General features: G+C 41.5%; 2 protein-coding genes across 8 annotated transcripts in view; one reads left to right on the plus strand and one right to left on the minus strand.

The window, feature by feature from the left end:
- MLH1 (mutL homolog 1) overlaps positions 1-18,899 on the minus strand; it is a 54,897-nt gene extending 35,998 nt beyond the window's left edge. The window contains exons 1-8 of one of the 3 annotated variants that reach the window (XM_023187480.1): positions 18,586-18,899; positions 15,540-15,625; positions 11,888-11,986; positions 8,424-8,497; positions 5,538-5,610; positions 3,704-3,795; positions 1,263-1,305; positions 1,028-1,116 (exon numbers count right to left, since the gene is read on the minus strand). Coding sequence is in view for 2 of the 3 variants with exons in the window: in XM_023187478.1 (XP_023043246.1) it covers positions 1,028-1,116; positions 1,263-1,305; positions 3,704-3,795; positions 5,538-5,610; positions 8,424-8,497; positions 11,888-11,986; positions 15,540-15,630; positions 18,586-18,701 (677 nt within the window). In the remaining variant the exon portion in view is untranslated. Of the gene's footprint in view, positions 1-1,027; positions 1,117-1,262; positions 1,306-3,703; positions 3,796-5,537; positions 5,611-8,423; positions 8,498-11,887; positions 11,987-15,539; positions 15,631-18,585 lie in introns of all 3 variants that reach the window. The other 2 variants (XM_023187479.1, XM_023187478.1) reach the window with 2 other exon arrangements.
- A 116-nt stretch (positions 18,900-19,015) lies between these two features.
- On the plus strand, positions 19,016-26,135 carry EPM2AIP1 (EPM2A interacting protein 1). Of its 5 annotated transcripts, none has more exons than XR_002725455.1 (3): positions 19,016-21,873; positions 25,226-25,308; positions 25,391-26,135. XR_002725455.1 is itself a non-coding variant. In XM_023187481.1 (1 exon), exon 1 carries the CDS (start codon positions 19,172-19,174, stop codon positions 20,993-20,995), a length of 1,824 nt encoding a protein of 607 aa, XP_023043249.1. In that variant the 5' UTR covers positions 19,016-19,171; the 3' UTR covers positions 20,996-23,355. The 5 variants fall into 5 exon arrangements, 1 of the variants encoding a protein (XP_023043249.1); XR_002725456.1 differs by having other exon boundaries at positions 19,016-21,749; XR_002725453.1 differs by having other exon boundaries at positions 25,226-26,135.
- The last annotated feature ends 1,196 nt before the right edge of the window (positions 26,136-27,331 follow it).

Raw genomic sequence — 27,331 nt, forward strand, 5'->3', positions numbered from 1 at the left:
GAATGACTGCTGCTGCTTTTCAGATTTCTGGGAAAAGTGAAGTCAGGAGCTGTCTCATCCATATACTTCCCGTATGTGGAAGGGTCTCAGTATTTTTCCCCTCAGATTATGACACAGGCACTTTGGGCTTTATAAAGTCCTAAGACAGCTAGGAATCTATGATGGAAATGGTGGTTTTTATATGCAGAGAGGAGCACCATGAGGAATCCATAATGCAAGCACCTTCCCCTCTTACGCTTTTCTTTTTTTTTTTTTTTTTTTTTGAGACGGAGTCTCGCTCTGTCACCCAGGCTGGAGTGCAGTGGCACGATCTCAGCTCACTCTGCAAGCTCCGCCTCCCGGGTTCACGCCATTCTCCTGCCTCAGCCTCCTGAGTAGTTGGGACTACAGGTGCCCGCCACCACGCCTGGCTAGTTTTTTTGTACTTTTTTTTTGTAGAGACGGGGTTTCACCGTGTTGGCCAGGATGGTCTCGATCTCCTGACCTCGTCATCTGCCCGCCTCGGCCTCCCAAATTGCTGGGATTACAGGCGTGAGCCACAGCGCCCAGCCGCTTTTCTTGATAATGAAGATTTAGTGACACGAATCTAGTCTTCAAGGGCAGGAAATATTTTATTTGTCTTTATATCCCTAACTTCTAGCACAAAGCCTGGAATATGAGAGGCAATTAATAAATGTTGAATGATAAATAAGTGAAATCCTAAAGTGATGATACTGGAAATCTAAGGAAAAGAAGGAGCATTGGAGGATAAAATAATTCTACTACACTACAAATTTTTTCAAGACTAAGACCTTGAAAGAACACGATTCACGCCACAGCATCTAGAAGATTACATGCACCCAGGAAGTGTCGACTACATGAAATAAGAACTCCATTAACAAATCTGAAGCATAAAACAAGCCTGTGTATTTGACTAAAGCAAATTCTTAAGGCAGGTACTATCTCGAAAGGTTCCAAAATCATGTGATGGAATGATAAACCAAGATAAGAAATGTAAAAGATTTTTTTATATAAGTTATCGACATACCGACTAACAGCATTTCCAAAGATGGAGCGAATATTGTCCACAGTTGAGGCATTGGGTAGTGTCCTAACATCAGCTACTGTCTCTCCCTGCTGATAAACAAACAGCAGAAGACACAAGGATTTATTGTCTCACGGTTGAGACTGAAACATCATAACCCTATCTCCACCAGCACACTATTAAAAATCCCTTCTTCTTTTCATAAAACAAAACCATCTCCCATAAACCAATAACTTACTTTTTTAACTGAAAAACTAATGCCTGCATTGTGTATTGAATACCTGGAAAAGAAAAACAAAGGAGTAAGAAAAAAGTTGCCAGAAACACACACTAGATGGCAGAGCCCCCTTTTAGTTAAATAAGTTAGTGGAGTTGAGTAATCTAAACAAAGGTGCACATAAAGAAAAATATCTCCATACAGCCTATTAATATTTTACCCACAGAAAAATAAACCAGCAGAAACTTCATAGAGATATAAATGCTAAATGTGACTGAATCAAAACACAGGCTCCTCTCTACTTTTATAGGTTGCTGACAGAATCAAGGATATCATACCACAATCTCTTTTTTATTTATTGTTATTTATTTTTGAGACAGAGTTTCACTCTTGTTGCCCAGGCTAGAGTGCAATAGCACGATCTTGGCTCACTGCAACCTCCGCCTCCTGGGTTCATGCGATTCTCGTGCCTCAGCCTCCCAAGTAGCTGGGATTATAGGCGCCTGCCACCAGGCCCAGCTAATTTTTTTGGTACTTTCACAGGGTTTTACCATGTTGGCCAGGCTGGTCTCGAACTCCTGACCTCAGGTGATCTGCCTGCCTCAGCCTCCCAAAGCGCTGGAATTACATGCGTGAGCCACCACATTCGGCCCACAATCTTTTCACTTTCAGTTTTATTTTCAGAGTGTCCCAAAGGTCTGGTTTGCCTCAAGGACATCTTGAGAAGCTAGCTCTAACAAGCCCTGCTTTTACTCTCTCTCAAAGAGTCCTCAATACGCCCTCCTTCTCACTGGCTTCTTCCTGCCCCTGGGTCCTATTCCAGTATCTCCCAATCTTTTCTTGGTTGGCAGTCGTTTATTTCTCTTTTCTCTAGGAAGCTTGTGAACCCAAGAATTGTGCCTAGCAAAATGCATTTATTAAGTAACAATGTTTCACTTTACCACACCTAGAACCAAAACAGTCAACTAGAATGCCTTTATTTTTAGGAGGTAATGAATATTCTGACACTGATTTATAAAATTCCAAGAAAAAGCAAAGACACTTGATGTATAAACCTGTGTCATTTTATTGAGGTGAAATGTTTGACTCATTTTAGATTTTTTTAGAAATACTGAAAAAATAGGCCAGGTGTGGTGGCTCATGCCTACAATCCCAGCACTTTGGGAGGCTGAGGTGGGCAGATCATCTGAGGTCAGGAGTTCGAGACCAGCCTGACCAACATGGAGAAACCCCATCTCTACTAAAAACACAAAATTAGATGGGCATGGTGGCATATGCCTGTAATCCCAGCTACTCGAGAAGGCTGAGGCAGGCAAATCACTTAAACCTGGGAAGCAGAGGTTGCGGTGAGCTGAGATCACACCACGGTACTCCATCCAGCCTAGGGAACAAGAGTGAAACTCTGTCTCAGAAAAAAAAAAAAAAAAAGAAATTTCGAAAAATGGCTAGGCATGGTGGCTCACGCCTGTAATCCCAGCACTTTAGGAGGCCGAGGTAGGTGGATCACCCGAGGTCAGGAGTTTAAGACCAGCCTGACCAACATAATTAAACCCCCTCTCTACTAAAAAGAAAAAAAAAAAAAAGCTGGGCATGGTGGCATGTGCCTGTAATCCCAGCTACTCGGGAGGCTGAGACAGGAGAATCGCCTGAACCCAGGAGGCAGAGGTTGCAGTGAGCTGAGATTGCACCATTGCACTCCAGCCTGGGCAACAAGAGTGAAATTCTGTCTCAAAATATATATATATATATTGAGGTGAAATGTTTGACTCATTTTAGATTTTTTTAGAAATATATATATATATTATATATCACAATCAATGATACGTGGGTTCGGAGAGCCTATGCTGAAGCCATCTGTACCATCTGTACCAGCAGAGTAAGTCTATCACGGATATGATGTTTTCATCTGTCCTGAATCCCTTCTCCTTTTTCTGGTAACAGCCTCTCATCTTCCTTTGGGAAACTACCTCTATTCCATTCTATTTGATATGCACCCTTAGTAAGACTGCCAATCAAGAAATCTTCTCCCCATAGATATGGGCACATGATCATCAAATGCACTGTTAAGTAAACTGACTCCAGAGCAAAGTCAGGAAAAGAATGAAAACAATTGGTGTACAGTAATGACATTAAGTCCCAGAGGCACCCTGGTTCTTATTCTCTCCTAGGGGCAACTGCACACACTTTATGTTAACTCCTAGCCTTCCACTAAATTTCTTTTTAGCTCAAGTTGGCTAGAGTCAGTTTGTTTTGCTGCCATCAAAGAGCTCTCATTGATCTAAAGACCAATTGCTCTTTCCTGGGGAGATGAGAGAAAGTGCAAAATTGGTGGCTAAACCTTGACCAGAAATTAGTTTTACTTTTCACTATCTAGCTCAGCAACTGTTCACAATTTATGAACACTAGAACATATTACCTTGGTGACAAATCTCAGAGACCCACTCCCAGATTTTGGACTGTACCTGCCAACAATTTCCAAAATTTTCCCATATTCTTCACTTGGATTTTTTAAAGCTTTTCTCCTCGTGGCTATGTTGTAAAAAAGGTCCTCCACCTGAACAGAAGATCAATTTTTCTTGTAAATTCATAGAAGTATATGAAAATACAACCCAAGATGTCCTAGCAAAAGCTAAGTCTTAAGATAGTGAATCCAATTATATTTACCAACTGCTCAGTTCTAAGAACTGACTGAGGCCAGGATAATATAGCATTAACAGAAGAATTAAAGGACATTTTTCCTGCCTCCCACATTCATTCACTGATTTCTCAACTATGCACTGGGGGCTATCTTTGCGTCAGGGTCTTTGCTTTGTGCAGAAAATATGAAGACAAAGCATGATCTTGCTCAGAAGAGTACATGATTTAGTGGGACACATATGTAAACTGAGAAGTATAATTTCACATGGTATTCAAAGACAGGCCGGGTGCAGTGGCTCACGTCTGTAATCCTAGCACTTTGGGAGGCCAAGGTGGGTGGGTCATCTGAGGTCAGGAGTTTGAGACCAGCCTGGCCAACATGGTGAAACCCTGTCTCTACTAAAAATACAAAAATGAGCCAGGCATGGTGATGCATGCCTGTAATCCCAGCTACTCAGGAGACTGAGGCAGGACAACTGCTTGAACTCAGGAGGCAGTGATTGCGGTGAGCTGAGATCACGCCACTGCACTTCTGCATGGGCAACAAGACTGAGACTTTGTCTCAAAAAAAAAGATATTTTTCAAGCTAATAATAATCACAAAATTTCTTAGATCATTTGAAGTTCTTGGAAATCACACTGTGGTCACTATGGTATAAGATCTCTCTCTCTTTTTTTTTTTTTTTTTTTGAGACCATGTCTCACTCTTATCACTCAGGCTGGAGTGCAGGGCCGCGATCTTGACTCACTGCAACCTCCGCCTCCCGGGTTCAAGCGATTCTCCTGCCTCAGCCTTCCTGAGTAGCTGGGATTATAGGCACGCGCCACCACATCTGGCTAATTTTGTATGTTTAGTAGAGCTAAGGTTTCTCCATGTTGGTCAGGCTGGTCTTGAACTCCCGACCTCAGACGATCAGCCCATCTTGGCCTCCCAAAGTGCTAAGATTACAGGTGTGAGCCACTGTGCCCAGCCCAAGATCTCTCTTAACATGTATTGTAAAACACACATTTTTTTCTGCCTCCTGCCTGTCTCGTCACACCCAGGATTAGGCAGGTTACAGTGGACTTCGAGAAGATACGCTCTAGATGGGACTTGGGTGGAGGGGCAGGATGCATAACATGACAGCAGGGTGCTTTGTGGAATCACAGAAGGGAAAGAGACCAACTTGAGGCACTATACATAGGCAGCATGATGGACTTTCTCCCAGCTAATGATATAGTCATATGTCTCATCAGACACCCTTTAAGTCAAGAGGGCAAGTATTCTTTGCTTCATTTGATAGATGAGAAAACTGGGGTTAAGGGATGTTAAGTGACTTGCCTCTGGACATACAACCATTGAGTGACAAGGCTGGGCTCTAACCTACACCTCTGGGGTCAAGCTTAATCTTCTTTCAATGCCAACTACCCTGCCATTGATTTTTGCCATCCCAGTGAAGAATCTCCTAGCCCTTAAAAAAGACAAGGAGGTCACAGGCTGCCATGCCACAAAAACCAATAGTCATTTATCTTGCTTAGAGGATGACATCTTGGGATCTGCATTGACTAGTGCAAATTTATTTTATTATTACCCTGAAAACTCAGAGACAATTTTAATTTTTATTCCAATATTTATACAAACAAAGCTTCAACAATTTATGCTCCCATGTACCATTCTTACCGTGATCTGGGTCCCTTGATTGCCAGCACATGGTTTAGGAGGACCTTTCAGTTTTCCATCTGAGTAACTTGCTCTAATGAGAAAATATAACAAATTAATATCCAGTAGAGCGATAGACACTAATCCCAAGGGGAAAAAAGAAAACCATACCAACAACAGATTAAAATATAGCCATATTATATATTGTCTTAATTATTTATCATTTTCCTGTTTATTTCTCCACTACTTCCATAATCATTTGAATTTGATTTTTTTTTTTTTTTTTTTGAGATGGAGTTTTGCTCGTTTCCCAGGCTGGAGTGTAATGGCGCAATCTCAGCTCACTGTAACCTCCACCTACCAGGGTTGAAGAGATTCTCCTGCCTCAGCCTCCCAAGTAGCAGAGATTACAGATGCCCACCACCACACCCGGCTAATTTTGTATTTTTAGTAGAGACAGAGTTTTACCCTGTTGGTCAGGCTGGTCTCGAACTCCTAGATACGCCTGCCTCGGCCTCCCAAAGTGCTGGGATTACAGGCATGAGCCACCACACCCAGTCCTTGAATTGGATTTTTAAAAGTATCTGTTTTTCTAGCAAATGTTCCTATTTACTTGCTGAGTACAATGGTTTTGCCACTGCCTAAGTTAACAGTAAAATTTTTCAGTAATTCTGCAATTATTTATTGAGGAGCTACCATGTGTCAGGTCTGTAGAAGCCCTGGTAATAAAGAAAGGTCTTGGGGCCAGGTGCAGTGGCTCACGCCTATAATCCCAGCACTTTGGGAGGCCAAGGCAGGTGGATCACGAGGTCAGGAGATCAAGACCATCCTGGCTAACACAGTGAAACCCCATCTCTACTAAAAATACAAAAAATTAGCGGGGCATGGTGGCGGGTGCCTATAGTCCCAGCTACTCACAAGGCTGAGGCAGGAGAATGGTGTGAACCCAGGAGGTGGAGCTTGCAGTGAACCAAGATCGCACCAGTGCACTCCAGCCTGGGTGACACAGGGAGATGACATGTCAAAAAAAAAAAATTAAATTAAAAAAAAGAGAAAGCTCTTCATCTAGTGATGCATAGACTTTTTACCTAACTGTAGAACAATATGCTAAGTGATCTACAGAAGGGTCCATTCAGCCTGGTGGGAGTGAGGGTGAGTAAAAGCATCCCAGAGAGCCGGCAATTCATCTGTTCTTTACAGAGAGGAATAGTTTCAGGTGGAGACAGCAGGAAAGACCATCCAGGAAGGCAAAAACAAAAATGAAAGCAGAGAGGCTTTAGAATACATGGCAGCTAGGAATAGGCAGAGAGACAGGGCTGGAAAGGCAGACTGAGAGCACATTGGAAGGGGATGGTTGCCAAGATAATGAGTCTATTTCATCCTGCTATGGAAGGGGAGCCATTGTAGTATGCAGGGGCATACTATAATCTAGGCTATCTAAGAAGGCACTAACTCACAACTCTCTCTTCAGTTAGTGACAGGAGATTCTAATATTATCAGCCCATCTAGATCTAGGGCAATTATAATTCATAGAGAGCCAGACGCCCCTAGCATTAATGTTGTGTACTCTGAAATTTCCACCTTCCATTACCTCACACATTTATCTGTTTTTTTTTTTTTTTTTTTTTTTTGAGGCGGAGTCTTGCTCTGTCGCCCGGACTGGAGTGCAGTGGCCGGATCTCAGCTCACTGCAAGCTCCGCCTCCCGGGTTTACGCCATTCTCCTGCCTCAGCCTCCCGAGTAGCTGAGACTACAGGCGCCCGCCACCTCGCCCAGCTAGTTTTTTTTGTATTTTTAGTAGAGACGGGGTTTCACCGTGTTAGCCAGGATGGTCTCGATCTCCTGACCTCGTGATCCGCCCGTCTCGGCCTCCCAAAGTGCTGGGATTACAGGCTTGAGCCACCGCGCCCGGCCAAACCTCACACATTTATCTGTTGAGGAAGACTGAGAAACAGACAGAACTATCCTTTGTTGAAGATATTTTCCCTTTTTTATGTATTTATTTTTTAAGGGTGGAGTACAGTGGTGTAATCATAGCTTGCTGCAGCCTCAAACTGCTGGGCTCAAGCAATCTTCCTGCCTCTGGAGTAGCTAAGACTACAGATGTGCATCACCATACCCAACTAATTTTTTAAAAATTTTCTGTAGAGATGGGGTCTTGCTCTGTTTCTCAGGCTGGTCTCAAACTGACTTCAAGCAATCCTCCCACTTCAGCCTCCCAAAGTCACAGGCAAAGTCACTATACCCAGCCTACTTTCCCTTTTAATCTACAAACAATCTGTGTGATTTTTTAAAAGTATCTTTTTTTTTTTGGCATGAATTAGGTACTCCTACCAGTCTTCAACTAGTGAATAGCCAGTGCTTATAAAAACAAAGGTGCGATTTTGTTATCCTGAATCCCGTTTTTGTTCTGTTCCAAGGCCATTCATCAGCTTCTGAAACTGTGCCAGCATAACAGATAGCCAGCAGCTACTTGTGGGAAGGCAAACCAGCACAGGCATACACAGGTAGTGGGAGCTGGTGGCTCAGGAGCCAGCTAAGGAAACATGAACCTTTAGCATCCCAGCCACAGCCCTCTAATCAGTCCAAAGCAATACCCGAACTGAAGGGCAAAGGGGCAGGAATTACATCAGCAGCTACCATTTACTTAGAACACCCATGTGTAACAGACACCTGGCTAGGCACTTGTAATATGTTATATCATATCTTTTAAGAATCCATGAAGTAAGAGTATCACCTAATAATCATCGTCGTGGATTATCAATTTATCAACAGGGAGAAAAGAAAATGTACCCAAGATCTCTGCCAAAAAAGATAACACTGGTGTTGAGACAGGATTACTCTGAGATCCAGGCAAAAAATACATTCAGGATGAATATATATGAGTAAAAGAAGTCAGCACTATACCTGTATGCACACTTTCCATCAGCTGTTTTCGTTGTAATAGTAACATGAGCTACATGGCTTATGCTGGCCAAAGCCTAAGGAAGAAAAGAAAATAGACTGAAAGAAAAACTCACTGCTGGGTCACCCACTATCACCAATAGACTGAAAGAAAAACTCAGTGCTGGGTCACCCACTATCACCTCATCAAAGGGAGAGGTTATCTGAACTGCCTCTTCCATTTTTTATTAATATGTGGCAATGATAAGCACTTTGCTCATTCACTTTGATGACATGCTGAAAAAAAATGATCAATCTGTAGCACAATTACTAGAACAAGTGAAAAATATGTATTAAAAAGTCCAAAACATTAATGTGTTAATAAGCAATTGTGTTCAGGTGGTAGAACTACAGGCATGTTTAATAATATTCTCAATGAAGTGTCTTCTAGTACTTTTCAAAACTTGCCTTCAGAAGTGGGTAAAGGAATCACTCCAAATAGATAGTGTTTTACGTTGTTACTAAAAACTGCTTTATATAAGCAATTATTCATTTAGAAATGTAAATCTGAAATTATGCTATTAAGACAAAACAAATTTTAAAAACCCATGACCATTTTTCCCCTTTATAACCAAGATTGGTCTCTCAGACCTTTGGAATCTGTATTTTTTTTCACAAGAAGGATATTACAGTATGTAAAGGTGTAACTCAGGAACTGTGCTATGATGGGGTCTGTGTGACAGCATCTCATTAGACAGTAAATATAGCTGTGGCAAGTTCAGTTCATTGAAAGGCACATGGGTCAGGCTCAGAGATCACCAGGTCCTAGCTGGATTTTCCTGGTTTATGTAATTGAGCTAATTTGCATCATGAAAAAGCATAAGGCCGGGTGCAGTGGCTCACGCCTGTAATCCCAGCACTTTGGAAGGCCTAGGTGGGTGGATCACCTGAGGTCAGGAGTTCAAGAAGAGCCTGGCCAACATGGTAAAACACCATCTCTACTAAAAATACAAAAATTAGCCAGCTGTGGTGGCATGTGCCTGTAATCCGAGCTACTCGGGAGGCTGAGGCAGGAGAATCACTTGAACCTGGGAGACAGAAGTTACAGTAAGTGGAGATTGTGCCACTGCACTCCAGCCTGGGCAACAGAGTGAGACTGTGTACCAAAAAAAAAAAAAAAGTAAATGATTTTGAGACCTGTATAAGGAAAGACATGAAAATGCAGAGTAGAACACAACATCACACCAGGAAGAGAGACTGCCATTACACACGGCACAGCAGATGGTCCTGCTGCTTCAGAAGCCTCTTCCCCAGCAGTGGAGCCAAGTGGACAGGGGCAGACTCTGGAGTCAAACTGCCTAGTTTCTAATCCCCACTTTGCCATTCTCTAACTGTGTCTTCGGGCCTTGTTTCCCTCATGTAAAACTGGGTAACAGCAGAACCTCTGTAGAGTTACTGTCAGGAGTAAGAGTTAATACAAAGTGCTGAGAACCATGGCTGGTACACAGAAATCCCTCAATAAATCTTCCCTGTATAATTACAGTGAAATAATAGCCACAAAGATAACCTACAGCTAGGCGAAGACTCCAGGAGGCCATGGGCTTGGAAAATGACCCAGGTAGCTGCAAGGCCAAAATGAAACTGCCTTCCTAGAGTTTGATCTAAGGTATCCTTAAAATCAGGGGCAGTCTCGGTGTAAACCAAGTCTTGGAAATTGTCCCTTCTTGGAATAATCGAGTGGTCACTGTGAGTAAGATGATACATGAGACCACCCTAGTTTGCTGTAAATTGATCTAAATTACAGAGACTGAATCACACCTGCCTTTTACTTTTTAAAAATTAAAGTAATACATGTATATGATAAAAAAATTCAAACTACTGAAAGTCCAAAAATGAAAAGTAATAGCCTCTTTGACTGCCCAACCCCATCTTCACTTTCATTCCATTAAAATCACTACTGTAAAACAGTTTCTCTGGTCCCCTGGAACCTCCATAGAGGAACACAGCCCTGCCAAAACCTTGATTTTAGCCTAGTGAGGCCTAGTAAGACCCATATCTTCTGATCTCCAGAACGGTAGAATGATTAATTTGTATTGTTTAATGCCACTAAATTTCTGGAAATTTTTTGACAGCAACAGGAAACTAATACAGTTTTTAAAATATGTATTTTTTTTACTAAGGAATGTTATTTCTATAAATTTATCCTTAGGAAACAATTAAACGAAACACAGTATACCTATAAGAATACTCATCAGAACCTTAAACAGGGCCAGATGCAGTGGCTCATGCCTATAACCCCAGCACTTTGCAAGGCCAAGGCGGGAAGATCACTCAAGGTCAGGAGTTCAAGACCAGCCAGGACATCATGGCCAAACCCTGTCTCTACTAAAAATACAAAAATTAGCCAGGCATGGTGGTGCGCGCCTGTAATCCCAGCTATTCAGGAGGCTGAGGTAGGAGAATAGCTTGAACCCAGAAGGTGGAGGTTGCAGTAAGCTGAGATCATGTCACTGCATTCCAGCCTGGATAATAGAGCAAGACTCTGTCTCAAAAAAAAAAAGAAAACAAAAAATAAGAATCTTAAACAGGAAAAAAAGTCAAAGAGCATAAATGTTCAATAGGAAACTAAACAAACTATAGTGCATACAGGTAACAGAATACTATGTAGCCATTAAAACTTAGATAGGCCTATATTTACTGGGTAGAAAGATATCCATGAGGAAGTGAGTCACAAAATATAAGATCATATTTTATCCTTTTATATTTTAATGTTTTCTAAATCATATACTCCTATGATATGTCATATTATTTTACCCACAAATACTTTAGGATGTATCTTAAAAGATAAGGACTCAAAAAAAACCCCACGACAATATTTTTATACAAAGATAATTCATAATTTCTCCTTAATGACATCAAATAGTCAACCTGTATTCAAATATTTGTCTCAAAAAAAAAATGTTGTATGGTTTGCTCCATCAGGATTTAGGTAAGAGTCATACACTGGACCAGGTTCATATGCCCCTTAAATGTCTTTTAATCTACAGGTTCTCTACTCCTTTCTCTACTCGTTCTTTCCCTGCCGTCTATCTGTTGAAGGGAACAAGTCTTTTTGCATGTAGTCTCCCAATCTCAGAATTATTTACCATCTTCCTTGTCTCCAATATTTTTCACATATTGGTACTTAGATCTAAGTAATGATAAGATTCACATTTGATTTTTTCACAAGAAAACTTCATCAGTGGTATTGGGTACTTCCATCAAGAGACATATAATATCAGAGGTCTCTGTAGGTAAAATAGTTTATTTATGAACAATTCTCCATCTTAGAAAGTTAAAAGTTCACTAACTTTGTTCAGATTTGCATACATTTAACAAGCAAAAGGTACCAAACCTTATTTATCTATGTTGAGAAATAGATACTAACAAATGACAGGCAGTGTCATCACAGGAGGATATTTTGCACATTTCTTGAATCTTTAGCTTACCTCACCTCGAAAGCCATAGGTAGAAATACTGGCTAAATCCTCAAAGGACTGCAGTTTACTCGTAGTGAACCTTTCACATACAATATCCAGATCTTCTTTCTGTTAGATACCAAAAAGATGAGTAAATAATTATGTTACTCATTTTTCCAAATCTTTTTGAATTCCCATTTTCTTGATTTAATCCAGGAAAAAAAATCCCCGTAGAAGAGCTTTTTTTCTTTTTTCTTTTTCTTTTTTTTTTTTTTTTGAGACAGAGTTTGTGTCATCCAGGCTGGAGTGCAGTGACAAGATCTCAGCTCACTGCAACCTCCGCCCCCCTGGGTTCAAGGAATTCTCACGTCTCAGTCTCCCAAGTAGCTGGGATTACAGGTATGCACCATCATGCTCGGTTAATTTTTTCTTGTATTTTTAGTAGAGATGGGGTTTCACCATGCTGGAGATGCTGGTCTCGAACTCCGGACCTCAAATGATTTGATGCCTTGATCTCCCAAAGCGCTAGGATTACAGGCATGAGCCACCACATCTGACCTTAATTTCTTATATTTGTAGTGGAGATGAGGTTTCATCATGTTGCCCAAGCTGGTCTCGAACACATGAGTTCAAGTGATTTACCGACCTCAGCCTCCCGAAGTACTGGGACTACAGGTGTGAGCCACCATGCCCAGCCTGAGAAGAGCTTTAAAATTCGCAGTAACTTCCTTGTTTGGAATCCAGAATACCACACTGTCCTGGTGTTCCTCCTTTCTTACTAGGTGGCTCCTTCTAAGTCACTGCTGTTTCTGCCTCATGTCCTCACTTCTTGACATCAGAGTCACCCAAGACTCTGTCCTTGGACCTCTTCTCTATCTACACATACTCTCTTGATTATCTCATTCAGTCTCAGGGCTTTTTGTTGTTTGTTTAATTGATAAGTTTCTTCATTAGAAATCTCCGGCCGGGCATGGTGGCTCACACCTGTAATTACAGCACTTTGGGAGGCCGAGGTGGGCAGATCACGAGGTCAGGAGATCGAGGCCATCTTAGCTAACACAACTTAGAAACCCCATCTCTACTAAAAATACAAAAAATTAGCCGGGCATGGTGGCAGGTGCCTATAGTCCCAGCTACTCAGGAGGCTGATGCAGGAGAATGGTGTGAACCCAGGAGCGGGCGGAGGTTATGGTGAGCCGCGATCGCGCCACTACACTCCAGCCTGGGCAACAGTGCAAGACTCTGTCTCAAAAAAAAAAAAAATCTCCAGGGTTGGTCGCAGTGGCTCACACCTATAATCCCAGCACTTTGGGAGGCCTTGGCAACAAAGCAAGGCCTTATTCCTACAAAAACAAAAATAAAAATAGCCAGGCATGGTGGTGTGTACCTACAGGTACTACTTCAGCTGGCTGAGATGAGAGAACTGCTTTAGCCCAGGAGTTTAAGGTTACAGTGAGCTATGCTTACACTACTGCACTCCAGTGTGGGCAATGGAGTGAGATCCTGCCTCTAAAAAAGGGGGAAAAAAAATTCTAATTTTTTAAAATTGCAGTAAAATACATGTAACAGAAAATTTTCCATCTTAACCATTTTTAAATGTACCGTTCTGTGGCATTAACTATATTCACACTGCTGTGTAACTATCATCATGATCCATCTCCAGAATTTCTTCATCTTCCCCAAACGGAAACTCTGTACCCATTAAACAATAATTTCCATTCTCCCCGCTCCCCCTGGCCCTTGACAACCACCACTCTACTGTCTCTATGAATTTGACTACTCTAGGAACCTCATAAGAGGAATCATACCATATTTGTCCTTTAGTGACCGACTTATTTAACTTAAGATGATGTCTTCAAGGTTCGTATATGTTGCAACATGTGTCAACATTTCATTTCTATTTAAGGCTGAAATTATTCCATTTTGTTTATCCATTCATCCACAGATGGACACTTAGGCTGCTTTCAGCTTTTGGCTACTGTAAATAATGCTGCCATGAATATGAGTGTACAAATATCTGCTTGCGTCCCTTCTTTAGGGAATAACTCAGAAGTGGAATTATTTGATTATATGATAATTCTGTTTAATTTTTTGAGGAATCGCCACAGTATTTTCCACAGCACCCTGCACTATTTTACATTCCCACTAGCAATACACAAGAATTCCAGTCTCTACATCCTTGCAAACACTTGTTTTTGTTTTTGATAACAGCCATCCTAATAGGTATGAAGTGGTATCTCACTGTGGTTTTTATTCATTTTCCTAATGACTAATGATGTTGAGCATCTTTTCAGGTGAGTCTCAAGGCTTTTTTTTTTTTTTTTTTTTTTTGAGATGGAGTTTCGCTCTTGTTGCCCAAGCTGGAGTGCAATGGCACAATCTCGGCTCACCGTAACCTCTGCCTCCTGGGTTCAAGCGATTCTCCTGCCTCAGCCTCCCGATTAGCAGGGATTACAGGCATGTGCCACCATACCCAGCTAATTATGTATTTTTAGTAGAGATGGGGTTTCTCCATGTTGGTCAGGCTGGTCTCGAACTCCCGACCTCAGGTGATCTGCCTGCCTCGGCCTCCCAAAGTGCTGGGATTAAAGGCGTGAGCCACCGCGCCCAGCCTTCTTGTGGCTTTTAATACCTTTACAATGCAGACAACTACCAAATATTCATCCCTAAATCTCCACCCCGCACTCCAAACTCATATAAACATCCAACTAACAGGCATCTTAAATTGAACATGCCCCAAAATGAACTTCTGATCTCTCCAAAAATCTGCTTCATAGTCTTTCCCATCTTAGTAAATGCCAACTCCTTCTTCCATTTACCAGACCAAAACCTTGAAATCATTCCTGATTCCTCATTCTCTCACAACCTATATCAGCAAATTCTGAGAGCTTTGCCTCCACAATCAACCCAGAATCTCACTGCTTCTTACATCTTTACTGCGACCAAGCAGTCTGCAGGACAGACTGCTTCTGCCCTGTCCTGCTATTTTCCACATAGAAAGACAAAGGATTTTTTTTTTAAAACTCACCACACCATGCAACCTCTGCTTAAAACCCTCTAATAGTATCCCCCCATATTCAGAAAAAAAGCTAAAGATTTTACCTTGGCCCACAAGGATTTACATGTTCTCACTCAGACCTCATCTCCTATTACTTTTTCCTTTTCAGCCTCTAGACAAACCGGCCTCCTTCATAGTCCTTTAACACGTCAGATATGCTTCCATTTAATAGTCTTTGCGTATATTGTTCTGTATGCCAATACCTTTAGGTAGCCTCACAATTTGCTCCTTGACTTCCACTGGTCCCTCAGATACCACATCCACATGGAAGCCTTCCTGAACCACTCAATTTAACTGCATCCTTTCCAGCTTGCACACTATCTTCCTCCCCGCTTTAGTTTTCTCCACAGCACTTAATGCTATCTGACATACTATTTATTATACCCATTTTGTCTCCCACCACTATAATGTAAGCATCAGAAAAGATTTTAATCTATTTTATTCACTGCCACATCCCCTGAACAATGCCCAGCAAAGAATAGGTACTCAATAAGTATTTATTGTTGGTGTTGAATTTTTCAATGAAAAAATTCCATCTGCAAAAGTCTAGTTTCCAGAACAGAGAGAGGTCCTGCCTCTTCCATGAAGTGCACAAACATCCTGCTACTTTGAGGTTTTACTTACCCTGATCCCAGTGCCATTGTCTTGGATCTGAATCAACTTCAGGCCTCCCTCTTTAACAATCACTTGAATACTTGTGGATTTTGCATCTAAACTGGCAAATCAAACAGAAAATAACTTATCAGTCTGCAACTACTCTAATGTATATATTTTAATATGAGCCAAGTAATGATAACAAACTCCAAACAAATACAACAGTGCCTCATTAACATGTTTTTCCTTTGTCTTACAGGCTCATACACTGTATGAGTTTACACACTGTGTGAGAGAGGGAACAGATGGCAGAGCAACCATCATTTCCAACAGGACATTCAGCACTATTTCTGTTCCTCTAGGAAAGATAGCAAGAAGTTAAAAATAGATTTCTTTTGGCAGATGCCTCTTCTTAACTAATTTTACTTTTACCTGAACTTTATTCAGCCTCAGGTTCCTTAGTGACTCTAATAAAATGTCACTAAAAAATACAAATTCTGAACGATTTTCTCTACTATTCCCTTTTATATTTATGATGCAGGTTAGAAAAAAACAGTAATGCAGAAAGTTAATAAATCTTTAGGAAGTCAATCAATTTTTTGGCCAGGCGCAATGGCTCATGCCTGTAATCCCAGCACTTTGGGAGGCCGAGGCGGGTGGATCACCTGAGGTCAGGAGTTCGAGACCAGCCTGACCAACATGGAGAAACCCCATCTCTCCTAAAAATACAAAAGTAGCCAGGCATGGTGGCAAATGCCTGTAATCCCAGCTACTTGGGAGGCTGAGGCAGGAGAATCACATGAACCCAGGAGGTGGAGGTTGCGATGAGCTAAGATCGCACCACTGCACTCCAACCTGGGCAACAGGAGCAAAACTCCGTCTCAAAAAAAAAAAAAAGAAAAAAAAAGAAGTCAATAAATTTTTTGTGCTTTCAAAGAGTAGCCTACAAGCATAGACCACCTGCTAGAGAAAACAAATTTTCTATCATGGGCTGCATGAGAAAGAGTTATCTCTTCCCCACATAGACAATTCTTTATTCAGAAATAATAGGCTGGGCATGGGGGCTCATGCCTGTAATCCCAGCACTTTGGGAGGCCGAGGTGGGTGGATCACCTGAAGTCAGGAGTTCAAGACCAGCCTGGCCAACATGGCGAAACCCCATCTCCACTAAAAATAAAAAAAGTAGCTGGGCGTGGTCGTGCACGCCTGTATTCCCAGCTACTTCAGAGGTTGAGGCAGGAAGATCACTTGAAACCAGGAGGCGGAGGTTGCTGTGAGCCAAGATCACACCACTGCACTTCAGCCTGGGCAACAGAGTAAGACTTCATCTTAAAAAAAAAAAAGAAAGAAGACAGTAAGTTACTTAAAACATTATAGACCTTTCTCATGAGCCCCTGTATTGAAGTTGTATTAGTCATCTCAACTGGACTCCATATAAAAATCTCCACTTGAGCCAGGCGCGGTGGCTCACGCTTGTAATCCCAGCATTTTGGGAGGCCGAGGTGGGTGGATCACCTGAGGTCAGGAGATCGAGACCATCCTGGCTAACATGGTGAAATCCTGTCTCTACTAAAAATACAAAATTAGCCGGGCATGGTGGCACATGCCTGTAATCTCAGCTACTCGGGAGGCTGAGGTAGGAGAATCACTTGAACCCAGGAGGTGGAGGTTGCGGTGAGCCGAGAGCGTGCCATTGCATTCCAGCCTGGGCAATAAGAGCGAAATTTCATCTTAAAAAAATATATAATAATCCAAAAAATTAGCCAGGCGTGGTGGCACACGCCTATAGTCCTAGCTACTCGGGAGACTCAGGCAGGAGAATCTCCCTTGAACCCGTGAGGCAGAGGTTGCAGTCAGCTGAGATTGCGCCACTGCACTCCAGCCTGGGTGACAAAGTGAGACTCCAACTCAAAAAAACTAAACTAAAATAAAATTAAAAATCTCCACTTAAGGAATTAATTACAAGCCACCAAGCTAGTATGTTCAGTTTTGTTTTACAGTATTCTGGCACAGTACAATAAGAGGCCCAGTTGTTCTGTCATTCATTCTAACATAGTAGAAACAAAAGCCAGTCTGCCACTGCTTCTGCTACTACTATTACAAGTGAAAAGGAGAAAACAACCCCCGATTTCTTGTTCCTTCTTTCATCTACCTTCCAATTCTCTTCCTTTCCTTCAGTGGTCCTTCCTACCCACTGTTCTTTCAGTCCCATTGCCCTGAATAGTTTATACTTTTACAATAAATCCCTCTAGAAACCTAACACTCCTAACTGAAGCATTCTTTTTTCTATTAATATACGGACTTCACTAACATCAACTGATTTTAACAAAATGATCTGACATAACGTTTAGGTGTATTCTGGGCATGTCTTTTTGGAAGCTTATAGTCCACACTCACTTTTCCTTCCACATGTTTCAAATTTCTTCCCTCCACATTTTTTGTGACAGTTATAAGCTTCAAAATCCACGGATGACCCATGAAATCTGGTATCTTCGAATTGCGCCCTCCCAAGTAAAGGACAGGAAAACACTAAGTGGGGTCACTAATCTAACAATAGGGTAATCAGAAGTCAAGCCCAGAGTGCATCAGCCTGTCCTAAAACTACAAACGATTTGTTTTGAATGAAACTCAAAATGAATTGTGCCTTTGGATGTGTACAGATGATGCCTGGAATGAATGAAAAGCAAGAAAATAGTAACGCAGTATCCTCTGAAAAAAACGTTTTTTTCCCCATCCTAAGTTTTTATACATCTTTCAACTTTGCATCTTCTGCATACATCATTTTAAATTAAGTGGCTTCCTTAGTTAACGGTACCATTACGACAACACTGAGTACATTCCTCCACTTGCACTCCAAACAACCCTTACAAGGTCTCGCGAGAGCGGTAAAGAAAACACACGGTTTGTGAAAAGGGAGAAGACCTGACAGGCACATCACGGAACCCCACGGCCTCCGCCGTTGTGGGCATGCGCTGTACATGCTTCTGCTCGGGCAAAGAGGCGTGTCCGCACCATTGAGAGGAGCGACCCGTTAAGTCGTAGCCCTTAAGTGAGCCCGGCTCGATTCCCTCCGTACCAGTTCTCAATCATCTCTTTGATAGCATTAGCTGGCCGCTGGATAACCTCCCCCGCCGCGATGCGGTTCACCACTGTCTCGTCCAGCCGCCGAATAACCCCTGCCACGAACGACATTTTGCCGCCAGAGGAGTCTAGGAAACGTCTAGATGATGAACGGAAGTGCCTTCAGCCAATCACCTCAGTGCTTCGTGCTCACGTTCTTCCTTCAAGCTGAAGCTTACCCCGCCCAAACCCACCCTCAGCGGCAGATATTGATTGGGCAGCTTGAATGCCAGTCAAATTTCTCAACTCTGTGGGTTGCTGGGTCTCCTCCTCCCTCCCTCAAGCGGCTGCTGCCCGCTACCTAGAAGGATATGCGCTTGCGCGTTAGAGATCACTGTCTGCTCTTCCTATTGGTTCGTTTTTGGAGCTCGGAGAATACGAAATATCCAGCCAATAGGGGCAGAGATTCCGGAGCTGGGCTTGTGTGCCTCCGCTGAGGTGATCTGTCGCAGAGCGGAGGAGGTGTTTTGGCGCTTCTCAGGCTCCTCCTCTCTCCTTGCGGCCTTTCTAACGTTGGCCCTGCTCTTGTGGCCTCCCGCAGAATGTGGATGACGCCCAAAAGAAGCAAGATGGAAGTCGACGAGGCTCTAGTTTTCCGGCCCGAGTGGACCCAGCGTTATTTGGTGGTGGAGCCTCCGGAGGGCGACGGCGCCCTGTGCCTGGTCTGTCGCCGCCTCATCGTAGCTACCCGCGAACGCGACGTCAGGCGCCACTACGAGGCTGAGCACGAATACTACGAGCGGTATGTGGCGGACGGCGAGCGCGCGGCCCTGGTGGAGCGTCTGCGTCAGGGCGACTTGCCCGTGGCCTCGCTCACTCCTGAAGAGAGAGCTGCTCGTGCAGGCCTCGGGCTCTGCCGCCTCTTGGCCTTGAAGGGTCGCGGCTGGGGTGAGGGGGACTTTGTATACCAGTGTATGGAGGTATTGCTGAGAGAGGTACTGCCCGAGCATGTAAGCGTCTTGCAAGGCATTGATTTATCTCCAGATATCACAAGGCAGAGGATCCTGAGCATTGACAGGAATCTACGCAGCCAGCTTTTTAACCGAGCCAGGGACTTTAAAGCCTATTCTCTTGCCTTGGACGACCAGGCTTTTGTGGCCTATGAGAACTACCTCCTGGTCTTTATCCGCGGGGTAGGCCCTGAGCTGGAGGTGCAAGAAGATCTTCTGACCATAATCAACCTGACTCATCATTTCAGTGTTGGTGCGCTTATGTCGGCAATCCTAGAGGCCCTGCAGACAGCAGGGCTTAGCTTGCAGAGAATGGTTGGACTGACTACGACCCATACTTTGAGGATGATTGGTGAGAACTCAGGACTCGTCTCATACATGAGAGAAAAGGCTGTAAGCCCCAACTGCTGGAATGTGATTCATTATTCAGGATTTCTTCACTTGGAACTGTTGAGCTCGTATGATGTAGATGTTAATCAGATCATAAATACCATATCCGAATGGATAGTTTTGATTAAGACCAGAGGCGTTAGGCGACCTGAATTTCAGACTTTACTAACTGAATCTGAATCAGAGCATGGCGAAAGGGTTAATGGACGATGTCTGAACAATTGGCTTAGGAGAGGGAAAACTTTAAAACTAATATTCTCTCTAAGAAAAGAAATGGAAGCTTTCTTGGTTTCAGTAGGGGCAACAACAGTCCACTTCTCAGACAAGCAATGGCTTTGTGACTTTGGCTTCTTGGTAGACATTATGGAACACCTTCGAGAACTCAGTGAAGAATTACGAGTTAGTAAAGTCTTTGCTGCTGCTGCCTTTGACCATATTTGTACTTTCGAAGTTAAGCTGAATTTATTTCAAAGACATATTGAGGAAAAAAATCTAACAGACTTTCCTGCCCTCAGAGAAGTTGTTGATGAGCTAAAACAGCAAAATAAGGAAGATCAAAAAATATTTGATCCTGATAGGTATCAAATGGTGATCTGTCGTCTACAAAAAGAATTTGAGAGGCATTTTAAGGACCTCAGGTTCATTAAAAAGGACTTGGAACTTTTTTCAAATCCATTTAACTTTAAACCTGAATATGCACCTATTTCAGTGAGGGTGGAGCTGACAAAACTTCAGGCAAACACCAATCTTTGGAATGAATACAGAATCAAAGACTTGGGGCAGTTTTATGCTGGATTGTCTGCTGAATCTTACCCAATTATCAAAGGGGTTGCCTGTAAGGTCGCATCCTTGTTTGATAGTAACCAAATCTGCGAAAAGGCTTTTTCGTATTTGACACGAAACCAACACACTTTGAGTCAGCCATTGACAGATGAGCATCTCCAAGCCCTGTTTCGGGTTGCCACAACTGAAATGGAGCCGGGTTGGGATGATCTTGTGAGAGAAAGAAATGAATCTAATCCATAAGACTTTGTAGTACAAGATTGAAAAACTCAACAAGAATTTAATTCTAAAAGCAAAAATCGGTTTGAGTTTTCAAGTTTACTAATTTGGATTGTGAGAAAGTACCAAGTACCAGCCGTCCAAACTGATCACAATTAAAATTCTGACAGTTGCCTTTTTTTTCATCTCAAATGGCAGCATGGGACTGAAACATGAGAATGCCACCTTTTTTAAAACTTAGTTTAATGACAAAGTCATTGTCTTTTATGATATAGTTAATTTTAAAGAGATTTAGTATTAATGTGAGTTGAATTTGCAGTCTGTTTTTTAGGTGTTCTGAAGATATATGCCAAAAATTTCAGCTCTTGTTTTAATGGAGTGTTAAAATTCTGATTCATATAGTCTTAAATTATCAACTCTTTAAATGTGCTTTTGAACCAATTTGCGGAAACTCACATAGCAAGTTCATAAGTTTCTGAAAAGGAAGACCATACATACAGTGGAGGTGTTTTGTCTAACTATCAAAATGTTTGAGACTTTTTTTTAAACATTTCTGAGTCCGAAGGTAATATTGACAAATTTCTTCCCTCTTCCCTCCCCATCACCCACCTCGGTGATACCGACATTACTGAGAGAGGAAGTCATTAGAATCATTTTTAAGTTGCTGATATAGGAGATTTCCTGCAATTTGGAGATAAGACTAATTATTGGGGGTTTTCCTTGGATTTTTTTTTATAACTGGGGGCCATTTTATCAGCTTGCCTATTAAAGGAGTATGGTAAGTATAGAATCTTAATGGTTACCAGTTAGTAATTTTTTTTTTTTTTTTTTTACTGTAGACACAAGTTTGGCCCTATCAGAAAGGATGAGGAAAAAAGATTTTTGCACTCCGGGATTAGGAGGTGTGAGATATTTTAGCTTTTTTGTCTTATCTGCGTGGATGTTGCTGCTGTATTTTAAAAAATCCTGCTTAAAGTAAAAACTTTGTTTTAAACTGATACAGTATCAGATTTTTTTAGATGCTAGAAATGGATTTATTCTAAAATTTGGAACTGTCGAACACATTCTACGTTTAAGATAGCACACAAGTAGAAATATTTAAAAGCAGTCTTATTCACAGATTTCAGTAATTCTGTATTTCTATTAAGATAAAATGCTTTGTGGCAAAACAGTAGTTTCTAAACCTCTGTTAACCGTGAAAAGGCAATCTTAAAGTTTGCTATGTAAAACTAATTATAAACAGGACCCAAGTTATATTCATAGATCCTCTCAAGTATTATACAGTTTAAAAATTCTTGTTCCAAAGTCCTGTCTTAACTATTGAAACACCTTCCAGCAAATTCAAGGAACCAGGCTACGACTAAGAATTTAGATGGAATTGATGTCTGGGCAATTAAAATAAATGCCATAAGAGCCTGAAAACCAAAGTTGTGCCAGTGGCTTTCAACTAGAAGCAGTAACCTGTCCTTCCAGAGTATGCTGAGAAATGTGTAGGGGCACTTTTTTGGTTGTCATATTTACTCGGGGCTTCTGTTGGCATTTAAGCCTAAAGACACTCATGCCCTGCAGTGCATGGGACAGCCTGGCACAATGAAGAATTATGCCTCCCAAAATGTAGATTATTTCAAGGAATAGGGCACTTTACCACTAGAAGCAAAATTAAAAGTGCAAGGTGGACAAACTGACAGAATACTACATAGGAGAGACTAATTCCAACCTTCTAAATTTGGCTGGTAAAGTGCAATAAAGGCATTGATAAGTTCTGTTAGCTCACAATAGCACCTGTAAATCAGGAATTAATAATTGAATCAGATTTAAGGGCTCTGTCCTGGTATTTTAAGACAAGAAAAAAGTTGTGTATCGATTAGGTACTTATCAGGAATGCTCAAGCTGAGATTTTGGTCAATAGAGTAAGCTTACATATCTAGAAAAACAACATAGTGGGAAACCGGAAAAAGAAAAAATCTGCAGGTAATTTCCCAATAGCTTTGAATATTCACAGCAGAGCTTTATTACTTGAGAGAAAGATTGGAAGACCTGAAAGCCACTTCTGCTTTCTGACACCAGTTCCTTAAATATTGAAATCTTGTACATTTTGTGAAATTCTACTATGTTTTGCTTAAGGTGTTAATAAAATTAGTTTGCATCGTATAGTCATTGAGTGAGGGGGAGATATAAGCCAAGGATTTTAAATTGACCCTTAGCTATAGAGAATTTGCTATAAGCTAGTCTTGTTTGTTTAAAAAAAAAAAAAAGGTGTATTTTAGTGTTTTCTGTATTAAGTAATTCTGTAACTGCATGGCAGTTTTTTTTGTTTTTGTTTTTATAAACACAGTTGTTACTGGTCCTGTTGTAGCAGTGAATATAGTTAAAATAAGTACCTTTAAAAACAAAATGATACTTGGCCGGGCGCGGTGGCTCACGCCTGTAATCACAGCACTTTGGGAGGCTGAGATGGGGGGATCACAAGGTCAGGAGTTCGAGACCAGCCTGGCCAACATGGTGAAACCCCATCTCTACTGAAAATACAAAAAAAAAAAAAAAAAAAAAAAAAATTAGCTGGGCGTGGTGGTGTGCGCCTGTAATCCCAGCTACTCAGGAGGCTGAGGCAGGAGAGTCGCTTGAACCCGGGAGGTGGAAGTTACAGTGAGCCAAGATAGTGCCACTGCATTTCAGCCTGGGGTACAGAGCGAGACTCCGTCTTAAAAAAATAAATAAATATGTCTTTACCAGTTACTGCCCTATAGCTTATTCCTACTAGTTTTCTTGACAAATTTGTATTCCCAGTCTCCCGTATTGCTACTCAAATTGCTCTACTATGCTCACTAAGTCCTTGTTAATAGTCTTACCCTCCTTGAAACACTTGAACACTTGATTACTTTAGCTTTGAGAAGATACCATCTCCAGGTATGCTGTCTTAGTCTTTGCAGGCACCTCTTCCCTTAAATTTATCTGTTCTTCGTATTTTTTAAAAAATGTGTTTTAGACTGCCTTATTCTATGTCATCTCGCTAGCTGATCTTATTTCCTTCCATGGTTACGCTACCACTTATATGCAAATGACTCTTAGATTCATTATCTCCTTTCTACACCTTCCCTAATTGATATATCTTATTGCTAACAAATCCTCTTTGCTGTCTCAGGCACTACATGTCATTGATCTTGCCCCCAAATCCTGCTTCTCCTCTCATGTTTCCTCTTTCACTAAATGGCATTACCACTACCAACCATTCATTTGTCCTTTTTCCCAATTCTCCAATGCTACCACTTTAATTCAGGCCATTAACCTACCTAATTATAGCAACAGCCTCCTTATTAGTCTCCCTGTTTTTATTTTTATTCCTTTCTACACTACAACTAAATTGCTCCAAAAGACTTACTGAGCATATCACTGAACTGCTTTCACCATTGCTCTTAGGGTACTATACAAGTTTATCTTCATCTTTAAGGTCTCAGTATGCCACTTCATCTAGGAAACCTTCATTGATGCCCTCTAGATTAGGTGCCCTTACTCTCCATTCCTTATACATCCTGTTCTTTCCCAAACATACACTTGGCACACTTTATTGTTACTGCTTATTGATCACTGCTAGACTGTAAGCTTTGTAAGGGCAGGGACCATATAAGCCTTGTTCACTGTTATATCTCTAGTGCTTAGCACAATGCCTGGCATTTCAATAAATGTGTGGACAAACGAGTATTTGTGTAGTGTTTTACAATTTTTGAAGCTCTCTCACAGTCTTCTTTGACCTTCACAGTCATTCTGCCTTAGACTGTCCATTGGGTAACTTTTATCCTCATATTACTAATTGAAAAATAAAGATAAGTTCTTTGTAACTAGGGACCTCATCATTGTATTCCCAGAATTTAGTGTAGCGCTTAGCATGTGACTCAAATATTTACTGTGTGAATGCTAAACAATTTGCGGTTTTCTGTGGTAAACACAGTAAGTAGTAAACTCAGGATTCACAACCAGATATACACACCAAATCCACTATGTAATATTAAGTTTGTATATCCATGTATAGAATCTTTTTTTTTGCCCTTTGTGAACAGTGTCTCATATATATTTATATATGTGTGTGTGTGTGTGTGTGTATATTTTTTTAATTTCCAAAGGAACCTACATATAGAGGGAAAAGATTGGACAACTATTTAGTGAACTAAAACAATACTTAAGTGATTAAAATGTTACGTTTAGTATTGGAAAAAGATAATGCCGCCTAAGAGTTAATAATCATTTTTCCTTTTGTAGGCATCAACACTAGGAGAAAAAGGCATACTATTTACTTGCTACTTTCCTTTACAGATGATTTTTGGCTCTTCTGGGATTTAAAAGTAAGTAAATTTAACAAAATAGTAGACTGACTCAGCCCTTCTGGTCACTATATATTCAGTTCACTTGTTTTTATACCTGCAGAATGTCCTTATCACCCAAAGGAAGATGACCCAAAAGTGACATCTGGTTAATGTATACTTCTAAAGTTTGTTGTATTTCTTTGCCTTCTTGTTCCCATGCCTCTCTGAACTTAATTTCTGGGTAACTGAGGCTTTTCAGGCTTGGGTGGGAAAGCCACACCCTTAGTCTATTTCCTTAAGCCATTCTGACCAATTTAAGGGATTAACTAGTATAATCTTAGTTGGACTTTTAGTCTGAGGCATACTAAGTCATTCAGAGATCTTAACAGTAGGTGTCATAGTCATCCAGTGATTTGGTCCTTGCTGCACGTCTCACTTTGTCACCCAGGCTGGAGTGCAGTGGTACAATCTCAGCTCAATGCAATCTCTGCCTTCCTGGCTCAAGCAGTTCTCCCACTGCAGCCTCGCAAGTAGCTGGGACTACAGGTATATGCGACTACACCCAGCTAATTTTTGTATTTTTATGTGGAGACAGGGTCTTGCTATATTGCCCAGGCTAGTCTCAAAACTCCTGGACTCAAGCAGTCTGCCCGCCTCGGGCTCCCAAAATGTTGGTGTTACAAGTGTGAGCCTCTGCACCTGGCTGCAAAACTGGCTTTTAATCAACCTTTTGGCTGAAGGATTTCTCTATTTGTTTTTTAAAAGATTTCTCTACAGACGCAGTGGCTCACGTCTGTAATCCCAGCACTGGGAGGCCAAGGCGGGCGGATCATGAGGTCAGGAGATCGAGACCATCCTGGCTAACAGAGTGAAACCCCGTCTCTACTAAAAATACAAAAAATTAGCCAGGCGTGTTGACGGGCGCCTGTAGCCTCCGCTACTTGGGAGGCTGAGACAGGAGAATGGCATGAACCCAGGAGGCGGACCTTGCAGTGAGCCAAGATCGTGCCACTGCACTCCAGCCTGAACAACAGAGCCAGACTCCATCTGAAAAAAAAAAAAGATTTCTCATTTTTATCTTTTTGTTACTAAAATATTGCCTCATCCTACCCAGTAACTACTTGAATTTGTGAATTCTGTATTCCTTTTCATTTCTGGCTGCAAACTGACCCATCTGTTCTGAGTTCATCTCTTTTCTGTACATTTTGTCAAGTGCAGTAGACAGCAACTACAAAATATTTTGTTTTTCTGTCTTTTTCTTTAGTAAAGGGTAAGATGATCTGCCTTTCAGGTTATCTCAAGGGGCAGTTTCACCTATCCATAATATAAATTACTCTTGTGTAAATTATTTCTTCCTTCTTCTGATAGCAATTTCCTGAATGCCTTCCAGCTAACCATTAAGCCAGTGTTCAGTATTTTAGCATTTTAAAAAACAAGGGACCAATTTCTGTGTCAGCATGGGCTAGCTTGCCATTGGATAACAAAGGCAAAATCTTACTGTCTCACACAACTTTTCTATTGCAACTTGCCTAGGGTCTTTGGTTTAGATCATAGGTTGGCCATGATCAAACTATGGCCCACGGGCAAAATCTCTCTAGCTCCTTGTTTGTCTAAATAAAGTTTTACTGGAATATAGCCTTGTCCATTTATTTATATTTATGGCTACTTTTGTTCTACAATGGCAGAGTTGAGTAGTTGCGACAGAGTGTGTGTACATCTCACAAAACCTAAAATATTTATTCTGTGGCCCTTTACAGACAAAGTTCACCAATTTGTGCTCTAAGTTGCCTTCATTCTGGGTCTCAGGCTGACAAAGCAGATACCATCAGGAGTGTGGCTGCTAACTGGGAAATGAAAAAAGAGAGTATGGCAAATCACTTAAGGCCTCTCAAAGCACTTTCATTGTCCAAAGCAAATCACATAGCCACATTAAAGTTCTAGGAAGAGTGTGGTCCTTACATATACCTGGGAGAAAAACCAGAAATATTTGGAAGACACCACCACTTCTTCATTTATATGCTTGCTTCCAATATATTTTTAACTTGTTATTGAGATAAAATTT

This window comes from Piliocolobus tephrosceles, chromosome 2 (genome assembly GCF_002776525.5).
Source record: "Piliocolobus tephrosceles isolate RC106 chromosome 2, ASM277652v3, whole genome shotgun sequence".
Lineage (NCBI taxonomy): Eukaryota > Metazoa > Chordata > Mammalia > Primates > Cercopithecidae > Piliocolobus > Piliocolobus tephrosceles.

Coding starts and splice junctions, on each gene's coding strand:
- EPM2AIP1 (XM_023187481.1), top strand. CDS start 19,172: ATGTGGATGACGCCCAAAAGAAGCAAGATGGAAGTCGACGAGGCTCTA.